This window comes from Zalophus californianus, chromosome 5 (assembly GCF_009762305.2).
Source record: "Zalophus californianus isolate mZalCal1 chromosome 5, mZalCal1.pri.v2, whole genome shotgun sequence".
In the NCBI taxonomy this organism is placed as follows: Eukaryota; Metazoa; Chordata; class Mammalia; order Carnivora; family Otariidae; genus Zalophus; species Zalophus californianus.
Genome location: NC_045599.1, coordinates 58,874,582 through 58,888,929, shown reverse-complemented (window position 1 = coordinate 58,888,929; position 14,348 = coordinate 58,874,582). Strand labels below are relative to the sequence as shown.

The following is a 14,348-nucleotide window of genomic DNA, read 5'->3' as shown; positions in this document are numbered from 1 at the left end:
ATTGTTTCTTTCTTAAGACTTTGTAACTCTTTGCTAAGACCTTCTATTTTTCTGTTTTTTCAAGGATGTTCCTAGTTGCTCATTAAAGCATTTTTATGATGGCTGCTGTAAAATTGTAATCAGATAATTCTAATATTCCTGTTTTAGTGTTGGCATCTACTGGTTATCTTTTTTCATCCAGTTTTAGATCTTCCTTGTTCTTGGAATGATGAGTGATTTTTATTGAAACCTGGATGTGTTGGATATTATGAGATTCTAGATTTTATTCAGATCTTCTGTTTTAGCTGGGTTTGTTTGATACCACTCCATTAGGGAAAGGTGGAGGGTACATGTTGCCTCATTACTGCCAGGTTATGGTAGAAGTCCAGTTTCCCCACTCAGCCTCCATTGACACGTCAGGGAGGTTGAAATCACTGTTACTGTGGGTGAATGTGGGATTTCTGGCTCCCCAGTAATTCTCTCCTGATAGTTGTGAGGGTGGGAGGGATAGAAATGGCTTATTACTATTCCACATGTTTCTTCCACTGATGTCATTATTACCACTGGGTGGTGGTGCTATGTCTTGGGTGTCCACTCAGTATTTTTACACTAGCTCAGTAGGAAAGGATAAGGTCACTTTGTTCTTGATGGGCAGACTTAGATGTGCAAGTTCCCCACCTTGTCTTCATTGACACCATGGGGATGCTGTGTTACCTCCTGGTGGGAATTAAAGTCTTGGCTATGGCGGCCTTTTCTGACATCACTCCAATGGGATGATTGAGGCATCCCATTATAGCATGGGGAGGTTGGAAATCTAGGCTCCCACATCAGCCTTTGCTGGTGAGGCTAGGAATAAGGCCTTAGTTTTTTCTGTATTGGTAGCTGTACCAGAATAGTTACTTTCTAAAAAATCTCTTTATAGATTTTCTTTTTCTTGGTCCTTTTGGCTACAGAGAGTAGGCTTTTGGAGGGTTTGTTTTATCTGTGTTTGGTGTTTTTGGCTTACCAGCTTCTCTAGAACTCAGTTTCTCAGTGTTTGATATATGTGGTAAAAATGAAAACCCAAGGAACTTCTCTTGTTTCATTCTTTGGGTCCTGAGGTCCATATCCAGTCTTTCTTCTCTGCCTTTCCTTAAGTTTATTTTATATATAATGTCTCCTGTTTCTAGTTGTACATAGAGGAATAGGGAAAAGTACATCTGCTCCATCTTTTCAGAAGTGAAAAGTATGTTTCAGGTACTTAGTAATAAAAATTACCTCTAAACAGCCCTTGAATTGGATCTAGGTAGAAATTATTGTCTTTGTATGCTTTTTGTTTGTTTATATTTAAGACTAAATGCCTCTAGGCAGATTTTATTGGCGGAGATAACAATGAATTCAAATTAAAAGTACAAAGCAAAAATATAGAATCACCCCCTGTGGATATACATTAAGTATCAAACTGAGTCTTTCTTGACAACACAGGGATGTACTTAATCACTAGTTTTTAACCTGTCAAGTTTTATTATGATTTCTTTTATGCATGCTGCAGTTGAAACAGTTCTCTTTGTTCTGATCCATTGATCCAGTTACAGAGTGACTGATAATATATGGAAATAGTTCTCAGGTTTTAAGTAATCTTCTAATCTTCTTTGGTAAAGTCTCATGGTCAAGTTTTGCCTTTGGTCAGCTATGGTTATATCTATGGGGATTTAATATTTTCAGAGGTTTACTATGTAATATAAAAGAAGTATTATTTATAGCACTAAAGGACAGTTATGTTGTTATAAAATAAGAGAAAAAGCAAGGCCTTTCTTTTATACAGGTAGCATAATATTTTCAAATTCCTTTCAACAGTGGTATTCTACAGTAAAATACTATCATGATTATAGGTGTTAAAAAGTTTTCTTTGTATTTCTTACAGGATGATGGTTTAGAAGACAATGAAAAGAATTTCTATGAATCTGATGATGAACAGAAGGAAAAGACTGACCATAGGAAGAAGCCATATACTATGGACCCAGATCATAGACTTTTAATTCGGAATACAAAGCCTTTGCTTCAGAGCAGGAATGCAGCGGTATGTTAAAACCCTTATGAGAAATAATTTATGGATTTTTTAAACATGGTTAAAAGTATATGTAAGTTCAGTAAACAGTTTTTCAGTGTGCTAATGGAGCATTTATTTGTTTGTTTATTTGATCATACACCAAAAAATCAGGTTTGATGAGATTACTTGGTTTGGTAGTTACATGCCTACTGGACTTCATTTACTTTTTTGTGGTTTTGTTAATTGGCTTTTCCTAAGATATGAGCTCAAGATGTTTCTCATTGGATTGGAAGACAGTGCGTATTTGTCTGTTACTTGGTTGTAGTTGAGAGTATTTAATCTCCATAATATGCAGATGAACCTAATAAGAGTTTTTAAGAGACTTAACATATAAAGAAAGTGTCTAGCATAACGCCACATACTTAATAAATTTTAACTGGTAGGAATAGCAGTTAAAAATCATTTTCATTTGAGTCCTGAGTTTGTTTTCTTTTGTTTTACATCTTTTTGTTTTAAATACACTTTATATTTTAGAAGAATACATGCGCACAATAAAAAATTAGGAAATAGGGACTAGCAAAACTTTAAAGAAATTAAAACATCATATTCCCATCACTCAGAAATCACTGTTATGTCGTGATGCATTTTCTGCCAGAGCCTTTTCCTGCATAAATATACATATATTCGCATGTGTGTTTGTCTACACATACATATTTTTTAAACCAAGGTAAAAATCATACTGTACGTAGTACTTTTTTAACCATTTTTTCCCTACTCTATAGTCCTCTCTTTTTCAGTAGAATTTCATCTCATTTAATACCAATTTATTTTAAATTGTCTTTTATAGGGGTGCCTGGGTGGCTCAGTTGGTTAAGCGACTGCCTTCGGCTCAGGTCATGATCCTGGAGTTCTGGGATCAAGTTCCGCATCGGGCTCCCTGCTCAGCAGGGAATCTGCTTCTCCCTCTGACCCTCTTCCCTCTCATGCTCTCTGTCTCTCATTCTCTCCCTCTCAAATAAATAAATAAAATCTAAAAAAAAATAAATAAAAAGATAAATTATCTTTTATAAATAGGCAATCTAAACCAGTATCTATAGTACCTGGTTGTTAAAGCTCTTAAACCTCTCAAGTCTTAACAAAATGTTCTTCTGGGTTTTCGCTTTGCTTACTTCATAGTGCTATTTAATTTTTTCTTCTGTGCTCTGTGTTACCTGTTTACTGGAAGTTATATCTAAACATTTGATGGAGTCAAGTAAAACATTTTCTTAATATTTTTAATTTAAAAAATGTTCTTAATGAATTGCTCTGTTCAGTTAATAAAAACTTAGAAAATGTGGAATTTTGCTTGAATTATTTTAAGTTTTCTGATGCCTGCAAATTTAGAGCTTAGAGCTTGGCCTATGTATCTTAATAATTAGCAGAAGTTTTTATCTTATACCTGATAATTTAGTTTCTATATCATTATTAAATAATCATACACAGTAATAAAAAAATGCTATTTGACTAATGTTGTAAAACATGGTTATATTTCAGTGAGCCCATCTTAGCCAGATTGTATTTAAGTGGCTGTAACTTGTCACCTAAAACTCTCTTTATAATTAACTCACTATTTATCTTTGTCTTGGGAATTGCTTTTATAGTCCAAATACTTACTGATCAAAAATGTTCTTGAATGGTGAAACAAATAGTAGTTTGAATTTTTTTCCCCAGTGTGTTTTGATTCCCTACTTATTTGATTGTGTACCAGATAAAGGTAGTTTACTTTTTGTCCCAGTATATTTTGCTATCCTGCTAATTTGATGCTGCTAAATACATATAAAGGTTGACTTTTGAAGGACTGTGAGTAGGTTTCCTTCTTTTAGCCTTACAGTTAAAGGAGAGACTTTGAGAATTTTTTTCAGGAAACTTGGTCAGTGCTGTGTAGATTGAATTGGAGATAAGGGACATTGGCAGCAGAGTGTCGGGAGGCTGTTCTAACTGTAGATAAGGTGACAGTGGTATGAGTAGGTAGGAATAGAAAAGTGCTTATAGGATATACTTCATCATCAATGCACATGATTCAACTGTAGAAGGCCTATCTATTTGTATATTTTAGTCATTTTGGACTTTGGAGATATGGGAATTTCCCTCTTGGCTTTTACAAATTAGACTATAAATTTCAAATTCTGGTTATGGAAGAAATTTTAAACTTTTAGATTTGTAAATACTAGGGGGAAAGAAGAGTATGTATCCCTTGTGGGCTTGAGGGAGTGCCCTAATTAATATATTAGAAGAGATGACGTACTGAGTGGCATCTAGAATCTTAAAAACATTGACATGTATAGAAAGTACAGTTTACCTTCTTGCCAGTAGCATTGGACTATTTTTAATAGAAAGGGGCTTAATTAATTTCTGTAAAATACATTACAATTAAGTTTCACTTTCTTTTCTATTATATACTAATACTTACTAGCCAACTGTATGCTTTAAGATTTGTAAAAATGACTATCACCTACTTGTAGATTAAGTCAGTCATAGAGATTTTATTTCATAAGATTTTTTTAAAAAATTTTTTTAACATTTAAAAAATATTTTTATTTATTTGAGTGAGAGCAAGCTAGAGAGAGAGAGAGAGAGAGCATGAGACAGGAGGAGGGGCAGAGGGAGAAGCAGACTCCCTGTTGAGCAGGGAGCCTGACATGAGGCTCAGTCTCAGGACCCTGAGATCATGCATGAGCCAAAGGCGGACGCTTAACCGACAGAGCCACCCAGGCTCCCTTATTTTACAAGATTTTAAATTCAGGTAAGTTTGTTCTATAATTACAGTGTATTTGTGGATCACAAGTGAAAAAATATCCTTAGGTTCCTCAAATTCCCAAGTAATATCTGAAAGCTATAAATCCGCCTTGTTAAAAAAAAAAAATACAGCAAAGTGCCAAACAGTAAATTTGGGACTCTGTGAACTGTATTTTTTAAAAAAATGTTTCTTGAAAATAAAGAGAATAAAAAAATTTTAAAAATGTTTCCTAGTTTTGGAAGGAACTCCTTTTATCTCAAGCACCCTCAGCTGCTGTATGCTCTTTAAACATATATAAAACTCCTGCCATATATTTGTTAGCACTTTACAGAACAAGCAGAAGTAAAGTAGTATTAATACATTTTCTGAGCTAAAGTCAAGATGATATAACTACTATAGCTCTCTCTGTGCATTTGTCACAGGTTAAACTGGATCACTTTTCAGTTTGGACTTTTGATCTCTGGATCTAAGTATAGAGGCATGTAGGGGAAACATAGTAAAAAAATCTTTTATTTTATGACAGAAGTTCTCAGGCTTTGAAGCAAAGACTCTTTTTAAGGTTCTGCATTTTGAAAAAAAAGATTATTTCAAATGCTGCTCTTTTAGATTAATTGTTGTAGTAGAGTTCATTTAATTATAATTTTAGTGTACTCATTTTTAACATTTTCAGCTTACTTGTTACTTTTCCAGAAGTATCTAGGCTTCATTTGGAAAGGCATACTTACAACTTTTAAAATATTCCCAATCTCAGAGCAACAGCAGCAGTGTTAAGGAGAACCTGGGGTTTGGAGTGTTATGTAAAGCTTTGCTATGCACTGACTGGCAGACTTTGGGTAGTTCATTTAACATGTTTTCTGATAACATCTATTTTCTTTTCCAAGGATGTGTTAATTTCCTGGGGCTGTCATAACAAATTACCACAAACCAGGTGAATTAAAACAACAGAAATGTATTTTCTCACTTTTTAGTGAGAAAGTGGAAATCCAAAATCAAGGCATCAAAGGATCGTCGGTTCCTTTTGGTGGCTTTAAGGGAGAAACTGCTTTTTGCTAGTCTCTAGTGGCTGCCCGCAGTTCCACACGCAGTGGCTTATAGATTCATCACTCCAGGGAATATACTCTGCCTCCATCTTTACATTGGCTTCTTCTCTGTGTCTGTGTCTGTTCTTTTCTGTCTTTTATAAGGACACTCACTGGATTTGGGGCCCACCCTAATCCAGTGTGATCTCAATCTCCATCATTACCTTAATAATATCTGCAAAGACTTTTATCCAGGTAAGGTCACATTCTGAGGGTAGACATGAATTCTTGGGAGGACACTGTTCATCCTGCTTCGAAGGGTAACAACATATTCATCTTACTTCATAGGACTTTTGTAGGAGTAAACAATATGTGAGAATGTACTTTGAAACTGTAGAGTGCTCCCATGTTTATAGTTCTTGCTGTTTTCATGCTTTATCTTTTAGGTGGTAATGGCAGTTGCTCAGCTGTATTGGCACATATCACCAAAGTCTGAAGTTGGCATTATTTCTAAATCACTAGTGCGTTTACTTCGTAGTAATAGGTAGGTCATGATTTTATTTGTTTTTTCTTTTGTATTCCTTCAAAAGTAATGTTTGAACAAATATAATCTGTCTTTCAGACATTTATTACATGACTATGTGTTCTACCTATAAGATTTCATACTTAAGGGATCATCATACAAGCCTTTACACATTTTATCTCTAAGTTCATGATAAATATAAAATTTCTTTTAAACTCAAGCCCAAAGAGATTGAAAATATTTTGGCAATGTTTAAAATCAGATTTTTGTCATTGTTTTGTTTTCTGTGTTTTAAGAATTACAACATAGTTTCAGCTATTTAGCTTACCCTGAATATTTTGTTATAATTAGTTACTTTAAATTTAATATTTCTTTCACTGAGTGCTTACTTCTGCTAATAGAGTTGGGGGAAAAATGCATGTTTATTTTTGCCTGTAACATGACCTTAGTGCCACAGCTACTTAGCCCTAGACTGACTTTTGCCGTTCCTTAGTGAGAGCCTTTGTGTTCCTGATCTTTCCTGTCTTTATACATGGTCATTCTTTTCCTTTTCCTCAGTTCATTAATTTTTCTTTCCTGTAACTCATTCAAAGGTTGTCAGAAGGTTCTGGAATGCATCTTTCACATGAAACTTTATACCAGATTCACTTCTACCTTAGATATTTGGACATAAAATAACAGAATTTTTTTTTTTTTAAATCTATCTTTTCACTCTGGTCAGAACTGAGTGACACAATGAGCATCTGATCAAGAGTTTATGTTAATGCTATGGTCATGTTTATTCTGTTAGCCCTAAGAATATCTTCCTTGCATGTGTTCAGAGTAGCTGTAGTATTGGCTTTACATCTTAGGAATACAGTATTGTAAAATAGGCTTTAACTTTTAATCATGATGAATCAAATCTTATTTATAAGTAGTTCATAGGAAAATGTGTTTAAAAAGAAGACATAAATATCTCATTTACTAAAACCTTTTTAACATTTGAATTCAGTATGAAACTTACTGCTGATTTTTTTGTTTAATATACTGTGTACATAAAGATACTTAATTGGAAAATATATCCAATGAAAATTCTCCTTTAATTTTTAGGGAGGTGCAATATATTGTCCTACAGAACATAGCAACTATGTCAATTCAAAGAAAGGTATGTACATAGTAAACACATAATCCAAGAGAGAAATGAATGCATTAGTACCAAAAGTGTATTTATATATTTCTTTTTATAATCTAGGGTATGTTTGAACCTTATCTGAAGAGTTTCTATGTTCGGTCAACTGATCCTACTATGATCAAGACACTGAAGGTACGCATGCTTTTATTTTTCAGGTACCCTTAGTACATCTTTACTTTGAAGATATTGCTGTAGCTTCTAGCATCTGCAAAATGGAGACCTGCTTTTTCAAAAACACAGATACATTTAGGGATTTTCTTTATACTTTCTAAACTTTATTATTATATCCAGTCACTGCTGCATCCTAATAATACAAAGTTGATACATGCTACCTGCACCTTGAATAACCCATTGTATACTGCACAGACAGACAGATAATTTTAGCACTATGTGTTTTTTAAGTGATATTATAGAGATTTGAATTGAGTACTGTGCAGAACCAAAAAATGGGGTTAATTCTCTAGGATTTAGAAAGGACTTGTGGAAAAGTTGATGTTTGAGTGGATCTTAAAAGAATAATATTTTTGTGAATTTTTTTGTTCTTGGTAGATTGAATGGGAGGTGGTTGTAGGGTTTTGGAGTAGGAGAAAGGAGCAGTTTATGCTAACAGATTATGAAAGAGTGTTGTGTTCAAGGAATAATAACTACATTAGAGAGCATAGGGATATAAAGTTATGATAATTAGAATAATGTGATATTTAGACAGAAGAATAAGTGGGATAGAATAGAAAGCGTGGAGACATCCACGTATATGAAGACGTACTGTATAATAGAGGAGACCTTACAAACCAGTGTGGAAAGGATGCACTTTTCAGCTTATATTGGGATGATTGGCTATTCACATGGAAACTGGGTTTAACTGTAAGGAAATCTAATACACATCCAAATTGTAGGATATTTTCGGAAATACTTGGTGTGCAGTCATCAAAAATGCAAGGTTGTGAAGGTCAAAAGAAAGATTGAGAAACTTTTAGGCCAAAGGAGACTAAAGATAAAACTGAATACAATGTCTGATATTGAATTGGATCCTTTTATTATATATTATTGAGATAATTAATGAAACTTAAAAGGGAGTGAGGATTGCATGGATGTATGTATAAAAGTGTAATTTCTTGATTTTCTTGGTTCTCTTGTGTTCTCTAGGACAATGTCCTTGTTTGTAGGGAATATACACAGAAGCATTTGGGGATGAAGAAGCAATCTGTGTCAGATTGGCAACTCTCAGATGATTCACATCAAAATAGTTCTTTTTACCCTTTCTATATGTTTGAGATTGTTTTTTAAAAATTATATAAAAAATGAAAATGTTTTCATCAAAATAAAATGCAAACTGAAGTCGTAATCTGGGAAACAAATATTCCCAATATATATATCTGAAAAATGATTAGTACTCAAAATATATAAAGAACTTCTGCAATCTATCCATTTTAATTGGAGTGTTTAGACCGTTTATTTTTAATGTAATTTCTGATACGACTGTGTGTCCCACGCATACATCCTGTGTTCTGGTTTCTGTCTGTCCCATCCTTTTTTCCTTTTTCATGCTTTCCTTCAGATTATTTGAATATTTTTTATGAGGAAGAACTGAAACTTTTTTAGTGAGCCTATTGAAGATAGACTTTTAATTGTATATTCTTATAACTATGAATCCAGAAGAGAGAATTAAAATGTCCCGAGTATTTGGGATGGTAGGATGAATGAGAACAAATCAAGAGAATTAATTGGTATCTGGAAAACAGAGGTATTACATGGAGGGCAAGTTGTTTTCTAACTTTATTAATAAAGGAAAAAAAAGTGCCAAACTACCTTAAATTGTTCAGGTTAATTAGATATAAGTTGTAAAGTTGGGTACAAACAGGGAAAATGTAGGATTCTCTTTTTCCTAATTGTTTTTAACCATTATGTAATTACCTGTTCTCTATTTGGAGATGTTAAGAAGACAGAATTTATCAGAAGGGCATAATGCCTCACAACATTTGTAACAGTGTGACTTTTTAAAAACAAAAATTACCTTTCTAAAATGAAACAAGATGAAACCAGAGAGGGAGACAAGCCATAAGAGACTCTTAATCTCAGGAAACAAACTGAGGGTGCTGGAGTGGTGGGGGGTGGGAGGGATGGGGTGGCTGGGTGATGGACATTGGGGTGGCTGGGTGGTGGACATTGGGGAGGGTATGTGCTATGGTGAGCGCCGTGAATTGTGTAAGACTGAAGAATCGCAGACCTGTACCTCTGAAACAAATAATACGTTATATGTTAATAAAAAAAATTACCTTTCTATTAAATGCCTAGTCTTTATTAAATTAATCCTTTTTCTTTGTGTTTTACAATGTTACTCTCTCTTTTTTCTACTGTAGCTTGAAATTTTGACAAACTTGGCAAATGAAGCCAACATATCAACTCTTCTCCGAGAATTTCAGGTATGTATGCAGTGCTGATTATAAAATAACTTCTAAAACATTTGTTTAGTTTACAGTCAAATATACATCTTCCTCAATTTACAAATAGGTAATTGTGTTAAGTAAAACAGTGATTTGGGACAAATTGAGAACTAAGAAATTTATAAATTTTCATGAATAGACATTAAGTACAAATTTAAAATTTAAGGGAAATGAAATAGTAGTCCCTTTCATGTTTTCATAGAATTTGAAAGACTGGGTTATAACTATTTTTTTTTTTTTTTTTTAATTATGTTACTGGTAAGGATTCCATGTCTCTGTGCTGTCATCATCACTAGTCCATTCCATACTCTGCATTCATGAAAGTGGCTTCACTTCTTACCTAGTTAATCCTGTTTATTACTCTTTTAGATAGCTTTATGTATTTTTGGTCTAAAATTGCTTCTGTCATGATTTTATCATTGTTTTTGTTTTGTGTTGTTGTCCTTTTTAAAACCATTAACCCTTAAGGATGAGGTGCCTCCCAGCCAGCTACACACCCTTAAAAAATATTATTCAAAAATCATCTCATGGATATATGCCCTTTAAGATGGAGGGTTCAGCTGTGGAGACTTCGTGGTAGAGGGTATAAATTTTGTACCTCATCAGCAGTTTTCTTAGTAAAAATATACCACACACTATACAGAAATCACAGTTTTTGTTAACTCCCAACTTTTACAGATTTTATTTTGTTGCTATAATCCTCCCTTATACCTATATTAAATTTCATTTTAGCTAAATAGATACTGTATTTTTTTTAACTGTGTGATCTTATACTTTTAACAGGAGTAGTAGAATATTATAGCATGTCCATAATTTTTAATTTTATAACTGGATTGCTCTACTGTCATGCTGTGTATTTTTCTAGAAGAATTCCTTGTAAAATTAGGTTGTAAAATTAGGATGATTGGCTCAGTTGGTTAAGCATCCAACTCTTGATTTTGGCTAAGGTCATGATTTCAGGGTTGTGAGATGGAGACGCATTTTAGGCTCTGCACTGGGTGTGGAGCCTGCTTAAGATTCTTTCTCTCCTTCTCCCTCTGCCCCACCTCCACAAAATAAATAAATACTTTTAAAAAATTAGGGTGTTTTGGATACCCAGTCATCTTATATTTATATATGCCAGAAAATATAGGGTATCTCAAGTTTTTATCCAGTAATCCATGGCTATAGAACATTGCTTGGATTTGATTTTTACGTCATTTTTATAAGTTTGCTTTTATTTTTTTTTTTAAGTTTTTAATTTTTGTCTCAGTGTTTGTGTTTGTCCCTTTTCTTATTGTAGGTAATCTGTTTGGGTGTCCTTTTGGTATCAACTTCCTGCTTAGGTCAGATTTAGTGGGGGATGTAGGCAGTGAATCTCAGGCAATTTTATGGCATTGTTTAGTTATACAGAGGCGACACATTGGACCTATTTCAAAATATTGGTGATCTAGCCATTTCAATTAGTATCAGAATTTTTTTTATTATTATGTTATGTTAATCACCATACATTACATCTTTAGTTTTTGATGTAGTGTTCCATGATTCATTGTTTGCGAGTATCAGAATTTTTAATAAGGTCCATCGTTTAGTTAGACTTTCTAATACAGTCTTTCTTTATCCACTTTTATCACTGTCAATATTTATACCTCATTTTTGTGGTTTATGAGTTATGTTTATAGGTATGTACAGCTTACTTATAATAACTTTTTGAGTAAAATAGAGAATTTTTCTAAAGACATATTTTTTCTAAGTGAGGAAATTAGGTCATCAACTGAGAAGTGGTTTAAATACAATTGATCTTTCCTCCATGGAACTAAGAGAATTTGTGTAACTTATTTCTTCAGTATTTAATCCTGTTCTTGGTACTATTCTCACAAAATTTGTATGATTTTAGATATTCTTAGATTGTCTCTTCCATTTGTCATTTTGGCACCATTTAAATGTACATCCTTTTTGGCACATTAAATAACCATAGTGTTAATTCTACATTAAGTATGTCTCTTTTGAGGTTGGGAATCTTTTTAAAAAATTGCAGTCGAGGGATGCTTGGCTGGCTCAGTCAGTAGAGCATGTGACGCTTGATTTCAAGGTCGTGAGTTCAAGCCCCACATAGGGAATAAAGCCTACTTAAAAATAAATAAATAAATAATAAAAATGCAGTTGAAAATGGGATTTTAAATTTTGTTTGCATACATTATGATATATAAATATAAATATGCATATTTAAAGTATATTTATTTTTGTAAACAAAAGCTCAGTTTTTAAATTTGGAAAGTTATAATCAAAGTGAAATTCTTGAGGGCTGTATTAAATTTTGTAAAGATCCTTTAACTTTCTGTTGTTAAATCAGTGATTTCTTTTTAAGTTTATATAAACACATAGTTTACAGTATGTTTTTAAAAACATTCTTTTAAAGAAAATCTATTTCAAAAGTATGGTAATTTGTTACAAACTGAGTTTTTTAAAGTCTTTACTGATATACTGCTCATTGTAGCTGTATAATTTTACCACCATTCAGATAACATTTTGAAAATGTTTGTCATTAGTGTATTTGTCCTTTTCCTCCTCTTCTTCCAACTTTAGATTTAGTGTCTCTGAAAAAGCAACCCTTTTTTTCATAGATTCACAGATGCTGCTGGTTAAATGAACTGAAACCTCCAAAGAGAGAGTTCTCATCATCTCTTTCAACCTTGCACTTAAACTAATTGCTGTCTTTGGGTGACTGCTCCCCACTATCTGTTTTGGAGTCACAAGCCTCTGTGGCCACAGGTGAATGAACCTGGCTTGAAAATGTGCCTCTTCTATAGGCACATTCTTTAAGTAAAAAAACTAAATTAAATTAAGCTAAGTCATCAGTTGGACCTATTGTGCATATAAATGAGAATATTATATATTATAAAATTTGTATTTTTGATAAAGCTTAATATACCTTTTTGTTCACTTGATGGTACCAAAGTATAAACTAATTGAAATATTTTTTTAGACCTATGTGAAAAGCCAGGATAAACAGTTCGCAGCAGCCACTATTCAAACTATAGGCAGATGTGCAACCAACATCTCAGAAGTCACTGATACATGCCTCAACGGCCTGGTATGTCTGTTGTCCAACAGAGATGGTAAGTTGACAGTTTCATTTTATTTTCAAGTAATTTATCATTTGAATATTCTTGGCATGATCTTCAAATTGTAACATTTTTTAACATTGCATTTTAGTATTTCCTGTATGTCAGTAGCATGGTCATGATGAGAGTAGCATTTTATCCTTGAAATACAAAGACACACACACACACACACACACACACACACTTTTGTGTTGTTTTAGTAAATTAGATAATAAACTTCCAAACAGTATTTCCTAAATAGAACTGAGAAAGTGTAATTTGTTTATTTCTTCACAGTTTAATCACCTTCATTATCCCCTTTCCGCAAAGGTTCTATTTTACTTTTAGTGACATATAAGTCATGTATAATATTGGTTCACCTGCAGAGGGTGCTAAAAGCAGGCAAATGACTATAACATGGAGAAGTAGCTAGATCAAAAAAGTATGTTTATTATGTACCTTCAAAGTTTTTTTGCAGAAACTCATCTAATAATTTTATATTCGATATTAAACTCAATTTAAAAGTCATCAGATTGCAACAGCTTTGTGTTTTTAAGCCAAACAACATCTAAACGTTTTGTAAAACTGGATAGGTGATAACTGGTAAAATGCGTAATCTAGAGATTTCATACTCTTCTGTGGTAAAGTGTCAGTTATTTCTGTGGTATGGCTTTAGAATAAGTAAAACCATTTGGAGAAAGATTAGTATTAGTCAACTTTCACCTTTATAATAATTTATGTAGAAGATTTTTGTTATATATTTGATTAAAACAGATTCTTTTTAGGAAAATCTCAATAATCTGTGTAAAATCATTGAAATGATTTGTGGAATTCTAAGTATAATTATGTCATATTTAGACATAAGCATATAGGACATAGCAAACATAAGTTGAAACATAAGAAAATTGATTATATTTATATTCTATTTATATTACTTGTATTTTCACTACAGTTACTCTCTTATCCCTAATTATCAATTCCCAAATGTAGGTCTCTTTAGAAAATTATACCATTGTGATAACTACTTCTAATGAAAAAACTAAAACAAAATTTAGCCCAATTAAGAGTGATTTTTTTTATTTTGAACATAAAATTAGAAACTTTAATCCTGTAAACTCAAGATAATATGATGGATAGAACATTTTTCTACATGCAGTATTAAAACTAAGTGGCAACAAAAATTATCAAGGAAATAGGTTGTTTTTTTTTTAAATATTTGACTGTAGAAGGTAACTAGAGGAGATTAGGATGCTAAATGTCATTCATTTTACCTGTTTCTATTTTCATCCTTTTTGTCTCTATTTCTTTGTCGCATTTTAAAATGGGA

General features: G+C 32.8%; 1 protein-coding gene across 3 annotated transcripts in view; it reads left to right on the top strand.

The window, feature by feature from the left end:
• AP3B1 (adaptor related protein complex 3 subunit beta 1) overlaps positions 1-14,348 on the top strand; it is a 259,999-nt gene that overhangs the window by 114,011 nt on the left and 131,640 nt on the right. For all 3 annotated transcript variants that reach the window (XM_027606180.2, XM_027606181.2, XM_027606183.2), the window contains exons 8-13: positions 1,883-2,038; positions 6,250-6,347; positions 7,416-7,470; positions 7,558-7,629; positions 9,855-9,917; positions 12,904-13,036. In XM_027606180.2, the coding sequence (XP_027461981.2) occupies positions 1,883-2,038; positions 6,250-6,347; positions 7,416-7,470; positions 7,558-7,629; positions 9,855-9,917; positions 12,904-13,036 (577 nt within the window). The remainder of the gene's footprint in view (positions 1-1,882; positions 2,039-6,249; positions 6,348-7,415; positions 7,471-7,557; positions 7,630-9,854; positions 9,918-12,903; positions 13,037-14,348) is intronic.